Here is a 19,706-nt window from a genome sequence, read left to right as displayed (position 1 = left end):
TTTTTCAAAAGGGCTTATAAGCAAGTGACAGTTTTTCTTTGTTTACTTTCTTTTCTATTAATTACCAAGCGGTTTCCACGTTTATCACTCAACTCTTTGCATGAAATGATACCCGAAACTTTCGACTTTCAAACAGAATAGTGATATCAAAGAAAATCTTTTTAATCACATCACAATAATCGAAAGAGAGAGTGATTAAAGAAAAACTGTCACTTGCTTATACGCCCTAATGAAAAATCAACGTCGTCGAATCAACCGAGAAATGAATTACTGTCATCCCCCTTGCAATTGGCTAGAATTAGCGATATACAAAGTTTCACGTGCAGATGGTATGTTTGTTAGTAGCATCATCGGGTGTTGTTAGATGGCGCTTTCGTGCACAGTAAAACATTGTAGAGCTGGTTTCTTGTGGTTAGTTTCACACAAGTCAAATTTTCTCTTGCGAACATAAAAAATCAAAACAAAACAAAACTGATTCGATAATCACTGCAATCGTTTGAGGTTCTAGTCAGCCAGCATACGAACTGATTCCTGCCTTGCTGCTGATGGCTTTACAGCTGTGGAACCGTCCGCTGAAGCATATCCTGCGTGTGACAACCTGCAAACTTCTACCGCCCGTTGCTGCATTCCGGTCGTTCAGAATGAGTGCTCGGCAGCGCTCCGAAAAAGTCCTGGAACAGCTGAAGGAATCAAACCCATATTTTGGAAAATATGCGAAAAAAATAGCCGCCGTTCAGGAGAGCTCGCCGGAGCAGTTTCTGGCCAGGCTGGAAAGTGTTGAAAAGCAGAAAAGCAATACCAAACCGGGCGGTTCCGAACAGCTACGAGATTATTCGGAACTGTTCAATCCCAAAGTTCCGGTTAGCAATCGTCCGAAGGAGGAGGCAGCTTTCAAGAAGTTGAGTGATATTATGAAGGTGGACTTGATTGAACAGAAGAGCGCCGACGAAATAAAGGAAATATGGTTGCAGTATCACCTGGGTAAGGAAGTCATATCGGCGGCTATTCCCGTCGAGCAGTACGATCTGATGATGGCAAGAGCGAAGAAATATCCGATTTTTATTCTTCCGATGCCAAGAAGTCAGGGATACGAGTTTATCATGCTGCAGTTTTTCGCAAATACAGTTCATTTCACGCCTTTGATTAACTATCAGGTGACGGTTTAAAAATGCTTGGTTTGAAGTTGATGAAACATGTTCGTTTATTTCTAGGTCCACAAGGAAAACGCACCGGAATGCTTGAACGTTGTCATGTACACTGAGCTTCGCGAAAAAGGTCTAGTTCTGATGCGAGGAGAGTACGACAGCAAGGTAATTTCCGGTCAAGAGGCTCAGTGTTTGGCAAACCAGCTTCAGCTGTATTACAGTCAGCATAACCAGAGCAAATTGGCCTTGCTGGAAGCGTTTACCAATCAGCCAGACAAATTCAAACACATGGATGTCATCGAAGAATTGAACAATTTAAAGATTGTTGGTTAAATATATTGTGTTTGTTTTAGAGTGAAAAATCTAGAAAACTTGTTGATGTTGCCCCTCTGTCTGCGGATGGTAGTACGGGACTCCCGAATAATTCCTCAAAAGTAACATCAATGGTTTTTTTCTTATTGGAAGACCACAAAAAATCGAACGTACTGCCGTGTGGATTGTCATCAAATTGAAAAGAACCGCTGGTGATGGTGTTCTGGGAAAGAAACGCTGTGGAATTGTTCGTGTTCAAGTGGCCGCTGATCGGCTTCGGAGTGGTAAATGCAAATTCGGTTCCACAATTAGATTTGCGCTTTGCACTAGGTTCGTCAAAACACAATGAAAAGTTTGGTTCTCCTTTCCGGTGCTGTCTTTCTTCGAGCGCTAGCGTTTTTTTCAAATCGCACCGTATTGCTGTACCTGTCGACCTGAATAATTCCTCAAAAGTAACATTATCTTTGTTTTCTTTCTGATTGAAAGACGACAAAAAATCACACGTTTTGTCGTGTGGATTGTCATGAAGTTGAAAGGAACCGTTTGTGATCCACTTTGGAGTGGTAAATTTAAAAGTAGATTCCACTTTCCGGTGCTGCTTTTCTTCGAGTGATTGCGTTTTCTTCATATTGCACTGTATTCGTCGATTGGGTGACGGCGGAGAAGCGGTCTGCAACAAGATTTTTGAATACGCGTTACATTAATGGATTTACTTTTCTTGATTAGACTTGTAAGGTAATAATAACTTACTAGCAACCAACTAGTTAGATTTTGAGTTGTAAATTCCGCGAAATTGTCCACCGGCAAAGAACCGGCCGTTGCATTTCCAGTGCACAAGTTCAACGAATCGCCACGGTCACAACCTAACTGTATCTTGATTTCAGTAGAATTTCTGTCATTCAGTTCACCGTTAGTGTGGCTGAATAGTGACGGAGATGGGCCTAGTTTTCGATGTTGATGGTGCATTTGATTGCTGATGTACGAATGTTCCTCCCAGCTGCTACGTTCCATGAAACTTTCGTAAATCTCCAGATTTTTCAGCTCCCGAAAGTTACAATCCAATGGGGTGTCTTCATGTCCTCGTTTTAAGGATTCACAAGTAACAGAACATATTTTTTCCATGGCACACGAAACTTCTCGAAGAAATTCTGCACAATGAACAGATTCGCTTGGTCGTGTTTCGGCCGGAACTAATTCATCCGGATCAGAAATGATGGCCGAACTAGGAATGGGTTGTCCATCGAACGGAGTAGAAGTAGCTGGCGGGACAAACCTTGATCCGACACTAGCCAAGGTTTGATCGGCAGGTATTTCAAATGGTAACTTCATAAACTCTCTCCCGGATAGAAAATTACTTGGTAAATTCAGATATTCAACATTTTTGCGCTTGTCGGCGGCTGTTAGCTTGTTTTGGTTTTGTGCCTGTTTAGACTTTTCCAGCCACTGTATGAAACCGACAGGCGGGATACTTGGGCTCGGTTCGCACCTCACGAACTGATTCGTACCATTTTGTCTTTTGAATCTAGCATAAACCGGACGATCCGATCGATCCTTACCGATTGGAGGTACTTTCTCTGGTGCTGGACGTTCGAAAAATCTTTTCACCGGATTGGTTTCCTTCGAAATGCCTTGAGCTTTGTGAAGATTTTTTAAGACCTCCTGCATAAACAGATTGTTTCCCGAATCGGTACCACCACCAACGTAAAAGCGCTGCAGTTTCGGTTGCATGGGTTTTGGAACGACTTTCGGAATCTTTGCTGCTTCTGGACGGTTTCGCGATAAAAATTTCTGAAATAATTGCTGTACGTACGTACAGTGATCCACTTTACGTTTCACAACCGTCCTACGGATCCTAGCCATGGTGTTAGATTCCAGCTTACCTGTTGTCGATATTCACTTGGATTAACCGTAGGTAGCCATGGTACCGTCCGCACGTGGTGATTTTAGATTGAATCTGACAGTTAGTATTGGTTCACGTTCACAGATGAGTACGAGAATTGTTATTTAGCCTGAAAATAAAAACACGAAACGGAAATGGTTCTTTTGATTTTTTTAAAAATATTGCTCCCAAACTTTTGTGGTCGAGCAGAAAAACAAGACGGGTGGGTTATGTCAGAGACATAACCGGATGACGTAAATTCGAATAAAATGAATGGTTCAGTTTCTTTGCTATTGAAGAATCTGAATTTTGGATCTGGATTTCTGGAACTAAATTTTGAAGCCGCCTGCTAGAACTGAATTTTGAATCTGAATTCTCAATTTTGACGCTAGATTCTAGAACTGAATTCTGAAGCTGAGTTCTAGAACCTAATTCTGGATTGCTGAGCTGATTACTGAATCTGTCTTGTGGAACTAAATTTGAGACCAGGATTCTGGCTCGGCACTGAATTCTTAATCTGAGTCCTAGTAATGTACTTTGGACCTATATTCTACAGCTGAGGGCTTAGCTACAGAATTCCGGTTCAGAATTCAGTTTTAAAATTCGGATCCCGAACTCAGCTTTGAAATTCAAATTAATTTAGTTCGAAAATCTGCAGATCCTATTTCCTGATTTCATTTATTCTTTTGGATTGTAAAACTGAATTCTTGAACCAAAATCTAACTGAACTGAATACTGAACATGGATTCTGCAGTGTATTTTTGAACTAAATTCTGGAAATACAATTGAATTTTAAATCTGAATTATAATCCTAGATTCAGGCTCAGAATTCAGTTTCAGGATTCTGAAACTACTGATACTGCATTCTGAATTCCGGACAGAAATTTTGAAACCTAATCCTCTGGTCTGATACGCATCTTCAGTTCCAGAAGTCAGTTACAAAATTCAGATCTAAGTCCAGAATTCATTTCTGAAATTTAGATCGAGAGCCCAGGTTTACAATCGAGACTATGATCTCAGTTCCAAAATACAGGCACAGAATCAAGTTCTTAAATTCGGTTTCAGCTACAGTTTCAGAGTTCCGGAACTCGATTCTGGCCTTGGATTCTCGACGAGGAACTGAGGTTAAGATCTGGATTGTGAAAATGTAAAAGAAAATTCGGTCTTGGGATTCTTAATCTGAAATCCAGAACTAAACTCTAGAACTGTCAACAAGAAGACAAGAAGACAAGAAGACAAGAAGACAAGAAGACAAGAAGACAAGAAGACAAGAAGACAAGAAGACAAGAAGACAAGAAGACAAGAAGACAAGAAGACAAGAAGACAAGAAGACAAGAAGACAAGAAGACAAGAAGACAAGAAGACTCTTCTTCTGGACTTGGATTCTGGGCCAAAATTTTGAAGCATGATTATGGACCTAGCGTCTGGATTTGAGTTCTGGACCTGCATTCTGACCTTGGATCATGATTCTATGTTCTGAAACTAATACATAATTCTTTATTTGGATTCTGAATCTGGACCTGGATTCTGTACATGGATTCCAAGCCAAAGGATGAATTCCAAACCAGGATTCCGTCTTATAATTAGAACTCAGAACCTGGACCTGAATTGAGTGACTTGATCTAACCTCTGAACATGAATTTGTGACTTGAGTGCAGAATCTGAATTCTGAACCTAAAATGGGGACTTCGTTTATGGACCGGAATTCTTAGTTTGGATCTGATTTCTGGATTTATGGGTATGGATTTCTGAAATTGAACTCAGATTCTGGACCGAAAGTCTTGACAGAGTTTTTTTTTCCCTGAACCTGAATTCTGCAAAATTCTGACTTCGAATCAGCTCCTGACAGAGTTCCTGAACCTGAAACTAGATCCTGATCCTTGACTCTTCACCTGAATTCTGGAATTGTATTCTGGACCTAGTTTCGGAACATGTACATAGATTCTTGAGTGAAAATCGGGATCCGAATTCTAGGTCTCCATTTTGGAAGTGGGTTATAGACCTGACTTTCTGACGGGAATAAATAGGTTTTCGTGTGTTTTGGGCATGAGTTCTGATCCCAGGCCTAGATTCTGGGTATGAATTTCTGAGAGAAGTTTTAGATCTGAACCTAAATTCTGAACCGGGAAGCAGGATTCTGGAACTGAATTCCGAAAATCTGAGTCTGGATTCTGGATCTAATCTCAGGATTCTGAACAAGATTTTGGACTCGAATTCTGAAAATCGTTCTGATCGTCTGGTCTTTGAACCTTCTTATTTGATCAATTCTTGGTCGTAACAGCACTTATATTTTAATCTTCCAGTTTTCGTTTTCTTTCTCATAAGTCTCACAAGAATTGAATGATGCACTAATCACATCATTTTTGCAACTAATAGGTTGGAATGGAATTGTTTTTCGCAATGATATATTACCCAGATGTCTATATAAATTTGTCATGAAAACATTTTACTACTTCATTTAAACATTTTACTTTTTCTTCACGGAAGGAAACAAATAGAAGTCGTTAGGTGCCAAGTCAGGACTATACGGCGGGTGGCCTATCAATTCGACGCTTCACGAAAAACTTCTGGTGGAATACCAATCAGAATTAACGATCTTACGATCCTCTAAAGCTACAGTAGCGATGGAATTCTGAATGAAAATTTTCACCCAATCGGATTTGAGTCGGAATTCATTTCGAACTGATTGGCACATTGTCGCAAAATTGAATTTCCGGTAGCGACATCTTCCAATAAAAAAATGGAACCAAGAACAGGAGGGTTCTTCCGGAAATTTTCATATCGGCAGTAGTGATTTGCAACGATTACTTCAGTTATTCAATAGTACGAATAGATATCAGCAATAAAAGTAAACTCGGAGTAGAAGAAAATCGATTTCAAAGTGATTACTGTAGTGGAATAATCCTGTAATAAAAAAACCATTTAAAAAAACATATTTCATTACATATTTACCTGTTTGTTTTCAACTCAAATCATAAACTATGAAAGCTGTTGTGGTTGTCAAAATTCGACAAAATAGCAAGGGGTTAAACAATTGCTAAGCGTTTGCAGTAAAGCGTTAGTGTCTAACGCTTATATTGCAAACGCTTAGCAATTGTTTAACCCCTTGCTATTTTGTCGAATTTTGACAACCACAACAGCTTTCATAGTTTATGATTTGAGTTGAAAACAAACAGGTAAATATGTAATGAAATATGTTTTCATTAAATGGTTTTTTTATTACAGGATTATTCCACTACAATTACTACTACATTTTTCAAGTGTAAACTACAATTTAACATAGAAAATCTTCAGAAATGAATGAAATTGGAGGCACCCACGATGTAGAATAAACTTTAGTGGCAGAGATGCCATTTATACAGATTTATCTGTATTATACAGATTTTTACATGCGCATACAGATTTAATACAGAGTACAGATTTCTTAAATTTAATACAGATTTATACAGATTTCACCAAAAGTATTAAGGAAAAAATTAAACTATCTATTAGTATTTGAGCTATCTATTAGTATTTGATTGCCATGACGAGATAAACGTTTAGGAATCAACGTACAAATCACTTTTTTAAAATATATAGTTTTTGTGCACATATTTAATGAAGAACACTGAAATCCATTTATATTAAACTTTGTAACTAAATTGAACTTAAAAGTTAGACTAGTCTTGGCATCATGAAACACTGTTGCCAGACTGACAGTTATATTACCTGACTTGACGTTGCATATTGGGTTTTGGAAATCTATCTCAACTTATGAAATGAACATTTTCAAATTAGACAAGTATATGGCACCATAATTCAATTGTTGTTGATAGGAAAAAACTATAAAATTTCGTCGATGAATATAATATATGAAATTTAATCTACCACTCTATAACCATAATCTATTGGAATAACACCTTTTAACATAATTGTATTGTAGAAATTTTATTTTATTAGCGAATACAGATAAATACAGATATTTTATACGAATCAATACAGATTTTCTATAAAAATATCTGGCATCTCTGCTTAGTGGCGAGATAGAGCGTTTTGACTGTGTTGTGTAATTTTCTCACGAAATTAAGTATGGCGCTGGGATCGACACAAATAAATATCGGAACAAAACATGGCTTCAAAGTCTATTTCAGAGCTAATATGTGGTGTTTTCGGATATGTAGTTTAATTTCTCCAAGTTATTAAGTATTCCCGTTTTGGTAAATATGAAACAAAAACTTTGTTCTCGGTTATAGCAACTGGATGTAATTCGACGAATGATCCTGAAACGCTCGATGTTTACACTTCCTTTCCCCATATCTTCTTGTTTTTCCAAAAACTATGACAATTGCACTAACACATAGAAAAAATGTGGCCATCTCACGGCTTTTTTTTTCAGAAAGCCATTAGAGTAAGTGACAGTTTCTCTTTTGATTATTGTGAAATTGGAAAAATCGGGAAATAAATAAAAGAAAACTGTTGTTTTTTTGTGAGATTTATTTGCTCAACTGCTCAGCTTTACTGTTGTCAAATTCAATTGCCGAAGCTAAGAATCTTATATACAAAGCAATTTATATTTACATACTTTCTAAACAATCGCAGCAGCATATTTAAACAGTGCAAACTTGGTTAGGTTACGATAAACGGGATATAAAGTCACTATTGTGTAACGTATGCTGGTTCAGAAGTACATTGATTAGTGATTTGAAAAGGGGATTATGATATGATTTGCATTGATCTTTCGTTCAAAAATCCAATTTTGACAGTCATATTTTTATGGAAATGTTTTTCGTTGTTTATTGTGGTTTCGTTTTCTGCAAACTAAACATCTGTAGGTGTTGTTTTTTTTACTCGTTCATTGTCATCTTACATCTTCACACGTTCTTCGTTCATTTTAGTTGAGGGCGTTCTGTTCATCTTGAAAACGCTGGATCTTGCCAATCATCCTGTAATAGTTTCGCTAGAGCATTAAACAGAATGGATGATGATCGGAAATAGCGAAGGATGCGTTATTCGGAACGACAGATAGACATTAAGAAAGCTTCAATTGGTTTTGATTCGACTTTTCAAACGATTCAAAATCTTAATTTACCTCCTGTTCATCCTGACCGTAGCCGACTGGCATGAGGAAGCCTCGTTTACCGAATCTGAAATAGAGAAATTTCGATGAATTACTCTAATGGTGACCATGATTGACGAAGATGGTACATATTAGATTGCACATTTAGATTCTAGAAGTTACAGAACAAATCAAATCATAATGATGATCGGAACTATTAGGTTTTGCACGATGACGACACAAATGAACTGCCGATGAATCAAGTTCATCTTTGACAGTTGCCGTGTACTTGTTTTGTTTTGCGACTGCAAGTTAAAAAATGAAAAAATGACGAAAAAGTGCCTGTTTAAAACGTATTCCATAGTGAAAATAACTAAAAAAATTGCCCTGTATGTGATTCCAGCATCAAGGAGCGATATATGTATGAATCTGTTGAGTGTGAGGCGACTTGCAATTTTTACATTCGAACGATGAACTTCTGATGAACTTTTAAACTGTAAACAAGTACACGTCGACTGTCAAAAAAAGTTCATTCTGTTCATTTTTGTGAGGTTATGTCATGTTCGTGCAAAACCTAATTAGCTTTTGCACGAACATGTCATAACCTCACAAAATGAACTTTTTTTGACAGTCGACGTGTACTTGTTTACAGTTTAAAAGTTCATCAGAGGTTCATCGTTCGAATGTAAAAATCGCAAGTCGCCTCACACTCAACAGATTCATTAATATATCGCTCCTTGATGCTGGAAACACATACAGGGCAATCTTTTTAGTTCTTTTCACTTTGGAATACGTTTTTAACAGGTACTTTTTCGTCATTTTTCAATTTTTAACTTGCAGTCGCAAAACAAAACAAGTACACGGCAACTGTCAAAGATGAACTTGATTCATCGGCAGTTCATTTGTGTCGTCATCGTGCAAAACCTTATTAGGTTTTTTATCGTGACGACACAAATGAACAAGTATTCATCCTTGACAGTTCAGCGGTACTGTTTACAAACAAGCTTAAACAAAAATCGAAGAGCACATCTAAAACAATCATCTTTACACTTTGCAACTAGTCTCTTTTATTTAATAAATATCAAAAACGAGCCGTATTCAATCGTGAACAAATGTTTTAAAACTTTATTTAGGCGATTCGGACCGTAAATGGTCTGATCCAATTTGTCAATAAACAAACAAAAGAAATTTCTGTTTACAAACAGTACTGCTGAACTGTCAAAATGTGTTCATCCGATTGAGGTTAGCAGTGACGGTAAAAAACCTAATAAAGCGCGGTTATTGTGGTTTTGTACTGGTGGCCACTAAATTTAGGAAAAAAATCGAGACAAAAAAACGTCAACTTTTGCACTGCCGGGTACTCGGTAAACATATCGGCAAAAATATATTGTTATATCAAAAATCCCTTCTGATATAAGTGTATGTGGAATTTATTTTCAATCTATGACAAACTCTAAATGTTAACGCGGAACGAAATCGTAATAATCGTAATGCAAATTTCAGAATTTTGCTAACATTTCCGAATTCAGTGGTATAAACACACAATATCAGGTCGTTTTATTTTCCGAAAAGTTGAACACCTTTTCATCACTTTTGAATGTGAAGACGATAAACTTGTTTATAGGCGATATTTTATTACATCAGAAAACAACAATACTTCAAATATAGAAACGTTTCTACCGCTAAGCGGGCATCATGCTCAATTAGTTTTGACATTTCAGATTTTGGTACATGCCAAACGCAAGCTATTGAACAGTATTGAATTAGTAACCTTTTCCGTCGCGAGATGGTGCAGCTGTGATGTCTTTTTCGATTTGTATTGAATAATATATTTGGTGATAAGTTTATATGTATGTTAAGAAGAGAGTAACCATTTTGATCGTTTTATGATATTCGCTTGCAAGAATCGGATTGATAACTTATTAGGTAAAGTAAAAACTTGTTATTACTGTACCCGAAAAATCCATCGGATGAAAAGAAATGAGTTTTGCTTAAGCAGCCCGTTTTTTATTCACACTTGCCCGCATATGCATGGCTGTCAGACGGCTGACTAAACGCTGCCAGCTGGTAAAATATAGCTGGCAGACATTCTGGTGACCGACTGCCTCACCGCTGGCAGTTATACAACTCAAACGATACAACCGTGTCCACCAGGATTTTTCCACATTGAAATCTTTGACATTTTCAGCGAAGGTGAGAAGATGAAAACGCTCGGCTAACTTAGATACAGGCGACATTGTTTTGTCAAATAGGATTTGACAACCGTCACTGAATCAATTTTGGTAGCCGTCTGGTGGCCATGGCTGCCCAGGTAGCCAAAACGCTATGCGGGTGGAGTTTCGCACTGAATTTCATTTTCAGTAACCAAAAAAAATTTTCGGAATTTACCCTGTAATTTCAAGTTGCCTAAATTTCCACGTGTATTTTTGAGAAAAGAGAAAGTTCGTGCGCAAATTCGTCTGTACTTTTAAGGTGAAGAAATGAAAGGTGAAGAACACTCAAGCGTAAATGCATATTTATATTAGAGAGTATAATACAATACAGCTGTAAGAGCAAAATATGAACAAGTTAATTGATCGATTCACCTACCAACATGTAATCGAGTTGTCTTATATTATTTATTTCATTTTTTTTTGAGATTATGAATATGAGCCCGTAAAAAATAATCCATTGATTTTACAGCATGAACAATTGATTCACAATTAGATCTATGAGTTACAATACATTTTATTGTATCTTGACAATTTTTTTTTCATTTCCAACGATTCAATATATTGTTTCTACGATTCACAATTAAATTTATTATACACGTGGTGTTTCAAATAATATGCAAACTGTACAATTGATTGTTTTCCAAAAAAGCATGCATGAGAAAACTTTATGATTTGAATGGTTACTATACCTAATAACCTATACATTCTATTGTAAAAAGCATGTTCACAATTACTTGAATAATGTATAACAATACATTAGAATGTTTTTCAATGGTCAAAGGTTTTGTGACAACAAATCGTATTGTTTTTCTACAATATTGCTTAATATTTTTCGGGAAGTGCAATTGGTCGCTTTGATTTTTGATACCCCAAAATTGAGGTTAATTTTCACTAACTATTGTTTTCGTTGATTTTTTCAAACTTTTTTTTCGGTAATCATGTTTGTGAAAAGAAAGATTGTGATTAAGAAATTGTGTCAAAAGTCCAGCTTTGGAAGTAATCTGCTATATTATTCTCGCACAAATTTAGCGTTAAAGATAAGGTTTTGTTAAAAATTCTGTTCTAAATAGGGTAACGGATCCCTATTTCACCTGAGCTCCTATTTCCATCTCATCGCTCCACCTCATTACTTTGACCATGAATAATATCTTACAACGTACCTGATCAAAACTGTGAAATGTATTAATATGAGTGTTCAAGCTATTGTCACACTTTCTCATTGGAAGAAATGGTTTTAAATTCTTCGGTGATCGTTTTTTTTTTTCATTTAAAACAAACTCACTTTTCAATTTAGGACACATTTTCGTCTCAAGATTTACAGTTCGTCATGTCTCTGAATATCTTTCTTTATTTCTTATCTTCTTTGATTTGTCTCAAAACATGATCAATATTTCGCACAATTACCCTACTGTTAAATGCTGGATGACTTCATAATTAGTAATGTTCACTTATCACTTGTTTAATTAACGATTGAAAACTTTAAGACTTACCCGACAAGCAATAAAAGTCTTCAAAAATAAGAGTTGAAAGTTTTTTACTTAGTTCAATTGATTGCGCTTTGTTTTCGTCTCATTGGATTTCGCAAAGTTGCCAGATTTTCTCAAAATGTTACGGAAAAATTGTTTTTGCCTTTCTCATATACCGAATAGTGAAAATTCATCGAGCTGAGCAATGTCTCTGTGTGTGTGTGTGTGTGTGAGTGTGTGTGTGTGTGTGTGTGTGTGTGTGTGTGTGTGTGTGTGTGTGTGTGTGTGTGTGTGTGTGTGTGTGTGTGTGTGTGTGTGTGTGTGTGTGTGTGTGGGTGGGTGGGTGTTGGTGTGTGGGTGTGGGTGTGTATGTGTGTGTCAAATAATCTAACTAGGTTTTCTCGGAGATGGCTGAACCGATTTTGACAAACTTAGATTCAAATGAAATGTGGTCCCATACGGAATTCCTGAGTTTCATCCGAATCCGACTTCCGGTTCCGGAGTTATAGGGTAAAATGTGTTCAATATTGTACATCGTCACTTAAACCGGCGGAACAAAAACCGTAAAAAATGTTATAAACTGGACTCTAAACCGTTATTCCCAATCTTAAGGTCAATTGAAAGGTCTTATAGTCCTACCAAAAATTACTGCATATTTTCGGATGCAGCAAACATTTAAATCGTAATTTAGAGTGTGCACTAGTAGAGTTTGTATGTCATGTTAGTTGGTGGCCGTACGAACCGACTTTGATTATACCAGTTCTCGGGTTCCGGTGCCGGAAGTGCATATAATAGTGAACCGACTTCGGTTTCTTAAGGATGACCTACGCAATCAAAGCACTGTTTTATTCTGTATGTTATACTAGTTAAAGCACAAACAATCTCTTGGTTTCTTTCAAAAATCGAAGAAAATGTTTTTGAATAGAATACCACAATATTATACATGAGAAAGGCATCATTACACCACAAGGTGGATTAAAACAGGTTTTTTACGTATCCGTGACATTAGTTTAATTATATTATTGATATTTATATTTCAATAAAACTGTTTCGGCTTCGAATATTACCAGAAAGGGCGTGTTAAATACTTTTGAAATAACCATTGTGTGCAAATCTAGTAGCACGCTGGCAGACATTCTGGTGACCGACTGCCTCACCGCTGGCAGTTATACAACTCAAACGATACAACCGTGTCCACCAGGATTTTTCCACATTGAAATCTTTGACATTTTCAGCGAAGGTGAGAAGATGAAAACGCTCGGCTAACTTAGATACAGGCGACATTGTTTTGTCAAATAGGATTTGACAACCGTCACTGAATCAATTTTGGTAGCCGTCTGGTGGCCATGGCTGCCCAGGTAGCCAAAACGCTATGCGGGTGGAGTTTCGCACTGAATTTCATTTTCAGTAACCAAAAAAAATTTTCGGAATTTACCCTGTAATTTCAAGTTGCCTAAATTTCCACGTGTATTTTTGAGAAAAGAGAAAGTTCGTGCGCAAATTCGTCTGTACTTTTAAGGTGAAGAAATGAAAGGTGAAGAACACTCAAGCGTAAATGCATATTTATATTAGAGAGTATAATACAATACAGCTGTAAGAGCAAAATATGAACAAGTTAATTGATCGATTCACCTACCAACATGTAATCGAGTTGTCTTATATTATTTATTTCATTTTTTTTTTGAGATTATGAATATGAGCCCGTAAAAAATAATCCATTGATTTTACAGCATGAACAATTGATTCACAATTAGATCTATGAGTTACAATACATTTTATTGTATCTTGACAATTTTTTTTTCATTTCCAACGATTCAATATATTGTTTCTACGATTCACAATTAAATTTATTATACACGTGGTGTTTCAAATAATATGCAAACTGTACAATTGATTGTTTTCCAAAAAAGCATGCATGAGAAAACTTTATGATTTGAATGGTTACTATACCTAATAACCTATACATTCTATTGTAAAAAGCATGTTCACAATTACTTGAATAATGTATAACAATACATTAGAATGTTTTTCAATGGTCAAAGGTTTTGTGACAACAAATCGTATTGTTTTTCTACAATATTGCTTAATATTTTTCGGGAAGTGCAATTGGTCGCTTTGATTTTTGATACCCCAAAATTGAGGTTAATTTTCACTAACTATTGTTTTCGTTGATTTTTTCAAACTTTTTTTTCGGTAATCATGTTTGTGAAAAGAAAGATTGTGATTAAGAAATTGTGTCAAAAGTCCAGCTTTGGAAGTAATCTGCTATATTATTCTCGCACTAATTTAGCGTTAAAGATAAGGTTTTGTTAAAAATTCTGTTCTAAATAGGGTAACGGATCCCTATTTCACCTGAGCTCCTATTTCCATCTCATCGCTCCACCTCATTACTTTGACCATGAATAATATCTTACAACGTACCTGATCAAAACTGTGAAATGTATTAATATGAGTGTTCAAGCTATTGTCACACTTTCTCATTGGAAGAAATGGTTTTGAATTCTTCGGTGATCGTTTTTTTTTTCATTTAAAACAAACTCACTTTTCAATTTAGGACACATTTTCGTCTCAAGATTTACAGTTCGTCATGTCTCTGAATATCTTTCTTTATTTCTTATCTTCTTTGATTTGTCTCAAAACATGATCAATATTTCGCACAATTACCCTACTGTTAAATGCTGGATGACTTCATAATTAGTAATGTTCACTTATCACTTGTTTAATTAACGATTGAAAACTTTAAGACTTACCCGACAAGCAATAAAAGTCTTCAAAAATAAGAGTTGAAAGTTTTTTACTTAGTTCAATTGATTGCGCTTTGTTTTCGTCTCATTGGATTTCGCAAAGTTGCCAGATTTTCTCAAAATGTTACGGAAAAATTGTTTTTGCCTTTCTCATATACCGAATAGTGAAAATTCATCGAGCTGAGCAATGTCTCTGTGTGTGTGTGTGTGTGTGTGTGTGTGTGTGTGTGTGTGTGTGTGTGTGTGTGTGTGTGTGTGTGTGTGTGTGTGTGTGTGTGTGTGTGTGTGTGTGTGTGTGTGTGTGTGTGTGTGTGTGTGTGTGTGTGTGTGTGTGTGTGTGTGTGTGTGTGTGTGTGTGTGTGTGTGTGTGTGTGTGTGTGTGTGTGTGTGTGTGTGTGTGTGTGTGTGTGTGTGTGTGTGTGTGTGTGTGTGTGTGTGTGTATGTGTGTGTGTGTGTGTGTGTGTGTGTGTGTGTGTGTGTGTGTGTGTGTGTGTGTGTGTGTGTGGGTGGGTGTTGGTGTGTGGGTGTGGGTGTGTATGTGTGTGTCAAATAATCTAACTAGGTTTTCTCGGAGATGGCTGAACCGATTTTGACAAACTTAGATTCAAATGAAATGTGGTCCCATACGGAATTCCTGAGTTTCATCCGAATCCGACTTCCGGTTCCGGAGTTATAGGGTAAAATGTGTTCAATATTGTACATCGTCACTTAAACCGGCGGAACAAAAACCGTAAAAAATGTTATAAACTGGACTCTAAACCGTTATTCCCAATCTTAAGGTCAATTGAAAGGTCTTATAGTCCTACCAAAAATTACTGCATATTTTCGGATGCAGCAAACATTTAAATCGTAATTTAGAGTGTGCACTAGTAGAGTTTGTATGTCATGTTAGTTGGTGGCCGTACGAACCGACTTTGATTATACCAGTTCTCGGGTTCCGGTGCCGGAAGTGCATATAATAGTGAACCGACTTCGGTTTCTTAAGGATGACCTACACAATCAAAGCACTGTTTTATTCTGTATGTTATACTAGTTAAAGCACAAACAATCTCTTGGTTTCTTTCAAAAATCGAAGAAAATGTTTTTGAATAGAATACCACAATATTATACATGAGAAAGGCATCATTACACCACAAGGTGGATTAAAACAGGTTTTTTACGTATCCGTGACATTAGTTTAATTATATTATTGATATTTATATTTCAATAAAACTGTTTCGGCTTCGAATATTACCAGAAAGGGCGTGTTAAATACTTTTGAAATAACCATTGTGTGCAAATCTAGTAGCACTGGTTTCTTTCCGCTATATGTCAACATAACGCTGTTAAGTGTGTGTGTATGTGTGTGTGTGTGTGTTTAATTTGAAGCGAAAGGTAACGAAAACGACCCAAAAAATTGTTAACGTCGAAATGATTCAAAACTGATTCTAAAAATATCGTGTGCTGTCTTATAATTGGCATTAGGCCTTTTTTAAGCACGACATTCTGAACCTGAGAGTGTAATAGTGCAATGTTTTGTTTTGATTGATGTGGCCATTACTAATTAATAGGATGAATAAAAATCCTTTGAGATGAAATTAGGAGCAAGTAGTAAACATATCAGAAGCGTTCTTAGCTGATTTTATGAATATTATTTTAATTTCTAATGAATGTGAATCAATTATCAATAAGGAGCAAGGCAAATTCAGCAGAAATATAAAAAAAATCAAAGTGATTTTAATGGCTAAATCGGGTAATCAGTCGGTAACGTCCTTAGAAATTAGATTAAATAGGGCACCCTTACTCTATGTTACTCTATTACAGTCGAAATTTGACGATCAATCTTTGAGACTCATTTTTAGAAAATTGTGTATTTATTTTATGTGGCTTTCCCATTGTTTACACAAGATAAGCGACAAAACAGAGGAAGGAGAATAAAGATAGATATGCAGCAGCTAGGATTGTATGATATCCTTAAGTTGTCAATATAGTTCCATAGTTTCGTGTAATTTTAAGTTGCAAGAAAGGAACTTTGGGTTCCTTGAGAACCACAGGTAACAGACATCTTAGTAAAGTTTGCAATGTGCGTCAGAAGATTAACTGTGGTTTTGAAGTAGTAATTTTCTCAAAGAGTGGCCCGGCGAACGCTTCTGAATGGTTGTTATTTGTGATTTTATGTTGTGAATAGTCACACTAACAGTTGTTTATTGCTCAAATAATCTAAAATATTCGTACTCTCTTAACAGTTGACAGCTCATTTACAAACACAAATGCTGCCCCGTCTCAAGTTGAGGTTAGGTCCTCAATTAGTTTCGACCGGAACGAACTTGCTATTGTTATCATCACAAAATATTTTACGCTTGTCTTTTTTTTCGATGATTCTGTCCTGGGTATAGAAAGCTGTATGATAATTTCTTAACAACATCAAAATTAATACATCTTCAATTAGATCTTCCCCTAAATGTCCCCTCCGGAAGAACCCTCACCTTGGTCTAGCGTCTGATGAGTGTGCTCTATCGATAGCTTCTAAGATGAAATAGCCGATTATTTTGTCAAGTCCCGAATGAATACTGTTATAATTGGGGGGTAGTTCGCTGCGTGCCAACCTACAAGAGAAACAAAGAAACAAAGAGAGAGAAAGAGAACACTAGACACACTCGGCACAGAGATAGAGATATTTATGGCGCATTGAGTGTGCGAAAATCGCGCTCTTCGAACGGGCTAGTACAGGAATTGTTTGTGCACAGAGATGAATTGCGTGTATGAAACTGTATTCAGAGGACTACAAGACAGTTTGTTATTTTTTACAAGGGTGGCATGCAGGTTTCTACTGTGATTCTTTCGAATCGTTCAAACCATCTGGAAATCGCTTCTAATATCTGAAAAACTTTCATTATCGTTCATCTGAGATTCCGGTTAAATTAATCCAGTTGTAGAATTTGAGCTAGAATTGTATTAAAAGTCAGATTGAGTCGATTTCCAGATGATGTCATTGTGCTAGGATTTTAGATGCTGTTACTATTGATAAAACACTCTCTTTTTTTTTGTAAAAAACTTGTTTTAATCTATCTCTCGGAGTAGTTATGTCTTTCTCATAAACGTTCTTGTTACCAAAATTGTTCTTAATATTCCCTGAATGACCTACTCTGGGACTTTCTAGATCGGAAATCGGAAACTGGAAACCAATGAGGCCAGTAACCATAAACCGTTGAGACCAACAAAATTTGGAACTAGTTGAAAATCCGATACATTGCCATCAGAGCTTCAAATTGTCACGCATTCTCAATGAAAGAATCCAATCCAACAGCCTCATTTTCAATCCTTTACTGTCTCATTCGTGAATAACCGACACCAGAACAAACGAAGAGAGAAGAAGCATTTTCGTTTCTCATTGAAAAAATGAGAGAGAATAATTGCCAACGTCACTCTTTGCTCTATGACAAGACGAAACCAAACTAACGTCTTCAGGGAGCATCAGTAGAATTTCAATTCTCATTCTTTTATCGATGTATTGAAAATCTGTTATGCTTGGCTCTAAAGTGACTAAAATATGGTAAATCGAAGTAATTACATCCCAGAACCTCTTTGGAAATCAAAACTACTACAAATTCGAGCACCAACAGGTAAAAGTTATTTTTCTGTCATTTCCGATTCTCACAGCTTCGGTTGAATATCGACACTGCATACTATGGGATTTTCACTGAAAACTGCATATCTAGAGAATACACGTATGTTCGAAGTAAGCTTCGTTTGTAGAATCAATAGAATTATTATTTTCATCGTATCAACAAATCCTCAACATGTTTGTAACCATATCAACAAAGCGCAATTGTTTATCGGTTTCCACGGTTACGCTCCGTTTGATTAACAGTGTTACCAGTTTCATCAATATAAACAGTTACTTTAGTTGTTGCAAAACATTTATAAAATATTTTAATATTTCAACTGTTCAGTTTTTTTAATTAAATTATTACTTATTCATTTTTGTATTGTACTATTCACCACAGACTGAAAGAGAAAATGAAAGAAAAAACACAATTTTGAAACTAGTCTCCCGCTTATGCCATTGACTGGACATAGATTTTGTTCTCATAGTTTGCAAGCGAGGCAGAGAGTGACAGAAATTTCTCGACATTTTCGTCTATTTTGAGTCAATGAAAATGACTTATTAGCTCTGATTGCCATTACCATGGTAATCAAACGCAAGAGCTCTAGATGGTTAGTTTATAAAAGTTAAATTCCTTACACACATTGAAAACTAGGTTCGCACGTCTATTATATGTGCTAGTAGTTAAATGAATTCATTTCGTCTAACGCCAGTTTACAAAACTGTAGACGATCATCTGGTAAGATTCGACAGCAAATAATGAGGTATATGCAATACGTTCGTTTTCTAAAACAGTGCAATTCTGTTGATAAGACAGAAGCGTTCTACCATTTTTGGCTCTCGCCAAACGTTATCATCGTGTACACCGTACGTGTTTACAGCAATAAACGAGTGATATTTTGTCCCCCAGGGTGGATCGTATTGTGAATTAAAGTGTTTCTAACTTGCTGACCCTTTTGGCCATAAGTTCGGTATTCGAATAGCATGAAATATCGAGATCTAGTGTTCATTCTAAGCGAAATGCAAAAAGATTTAATTTAAACGAAATATGAGTACGGTTTGGTGAACATGGAAAATTGTTCGTTATTTATTAAAGTTTCGACCACCAACTATCTCATCTGTTTGCACGGTTTTTTTTTCGAATTTTGAATTCGCATTCCTATATAGAATTCAAAGAGTAGTCCTACGTCAAAACGAGCGATATCAGTGCAGTGAATAGTAGTACAGATATCTACGCACTTGCACATTTGAATAAATTTGGATCTCCCAATAGCCCATTTTCGGAAATAGTAATCCCTTTCAGGGAGGAAGAAGAGCCTTCCCAG

At 36.4% G+C, this 19,706-nt stretch overlaps 3 protein-coding genes across 5 annotated transcripts in view; 1 reads left to right on the top strand and 2 right to left on the bottom strand.

Moving 5' to 3' along the window:
* The first annotated feature begins 426 nt into the window (after positions 1–426).
* LOC131435150 (ATP synthase mitochondrial F1 complex assembly factor 1-like) lies at positions 427–1,507 on the top strand. The gene is made up of 2 exons (XM_058602742.1): positions 427–1,154; positions 1,212–1,507. The coding sequence occupies exons 1-2, from the start codon at positions 546–548 to the stop codon at positions 1,476–1,478; spliced, it is 876 nt and encodes a 291-aa protein (XP_058458725.1). The 5' UTR covers positions 427–545; the 3' UTR covers positions 1,479–1,507.
* On the bottom strand, positions 1,466–6,345 carry LOC131435061 (uncharacterized). Of its 2 annotated transcripts, none has more exons than XM_058602557.1 (3): positions 6,289–6,345; positions 2,208–3,466; positions 1,466–2,127 (listed from the first exon to the last, which is right to left on the bottom strand). In XM_058602557.1, the coding sequence occupies exons 2-3, from the start codon at positions 3,315–3,317 to the stop codon at positions 1,495–1,497; spliced, it is 1,743 nt and encodes a 580-aa protein (XP_058458540.1). In that variant the 5' UTR covers positions 3,318–3,466; positions 6,289–6,345; the 3' UTR covers positions 1,466–1,494. The 2 variants fall into 2 exon arrangements, with proteins under 2 accessions (XP_058458540.1, XP_058458545.1); XM_058602562.1 differs by lacking the exon at positions 6,289–6,345 and having other exon boundaries at positions 2,208–3,257; positions 3,338–6,269.
* A 1,455-nt stretch (positions 6,346–7,800) lies between these two features.
* LOC131435161 (neuropeptide F-like) overlaps positions 7,801–19,706 on the bottom strand; it is a 51,825-nt gene continuing 39,919 nt past the window's right edge. Inside the window, exons 3-5 of one of the 2 annotated variants that reach the window (XM_058602769.1) lie at positions 17,261–17,380; positions 8,405–8,459; positions 7,801–8,272 (exon numbers count right to left, since the gene is read on the bottom strand). In XM_058602769.1, coding sequence (XP_058458752.1) covers positions 8,207–8,272; positions 8,405–8,459; positions 17,261–17,380 — 241 coding nt within the window. In that variant the 3' untranslated portion in view covers positions 7,801–8,206. The remainder of the gene's footprint in view (positions 8,273–8,404; positions 8,460–17,260; positions 17,381–19,706) is intronic. The other variant, XM_058602778.1, reaches the window with a different exon arrangement.

The sequence above is a fragment of the Malaya genurostris genome, chromosome 1 (genome assembly GCF_030247185.1).
Source record: "Malaya genurostris strain Urasoe2022 chromosome 1, Malgen_1.1, whole genome shotgun sequence".
In the NCBI taxonomy this organism is placed as follows: Eukaryota; Metazoa; Arthropoda; class Insecta; order Diptera; family Culicidae; genus Malaya; species Malaya genurostris.
This window is presented reverse-complemented; position numbering and strand designations above follow the sequence as displayed.

Excerpts from the sequence above, each read along its gene's own strand:
- LOC131435061 (XM_058602557.1), bottom strand. The coding sequence starts at position 3,317 with ATGGCTAGGATCCGTAGGACGGTTGTGAAACGTAAAGTGGATCACTGT. Across the intron at positions 2,128-2,207 it reads ATCTAACTAGTTGGTTGCTA|ACCGCTTCTCCGCCGTCACC; the intron begins GTAAGTTATTAT and ends ATCTTGTTGCAG.
- LOC131435150 (XM_058602742.1), top strand. The coding sequence starts at position 546 with ATGGCTTTACAGCTGTGGAACCGTCCGCTGAAGCATATCCTGCGTGTG. Across the intron at positions 1,155-1,211 it reads CGCCTTTGATTAACTATCAG|GTCCACAAGGAAAACGCACC; the intron begins GTGACGGTTTAA and ends GTTTATTTCTAG.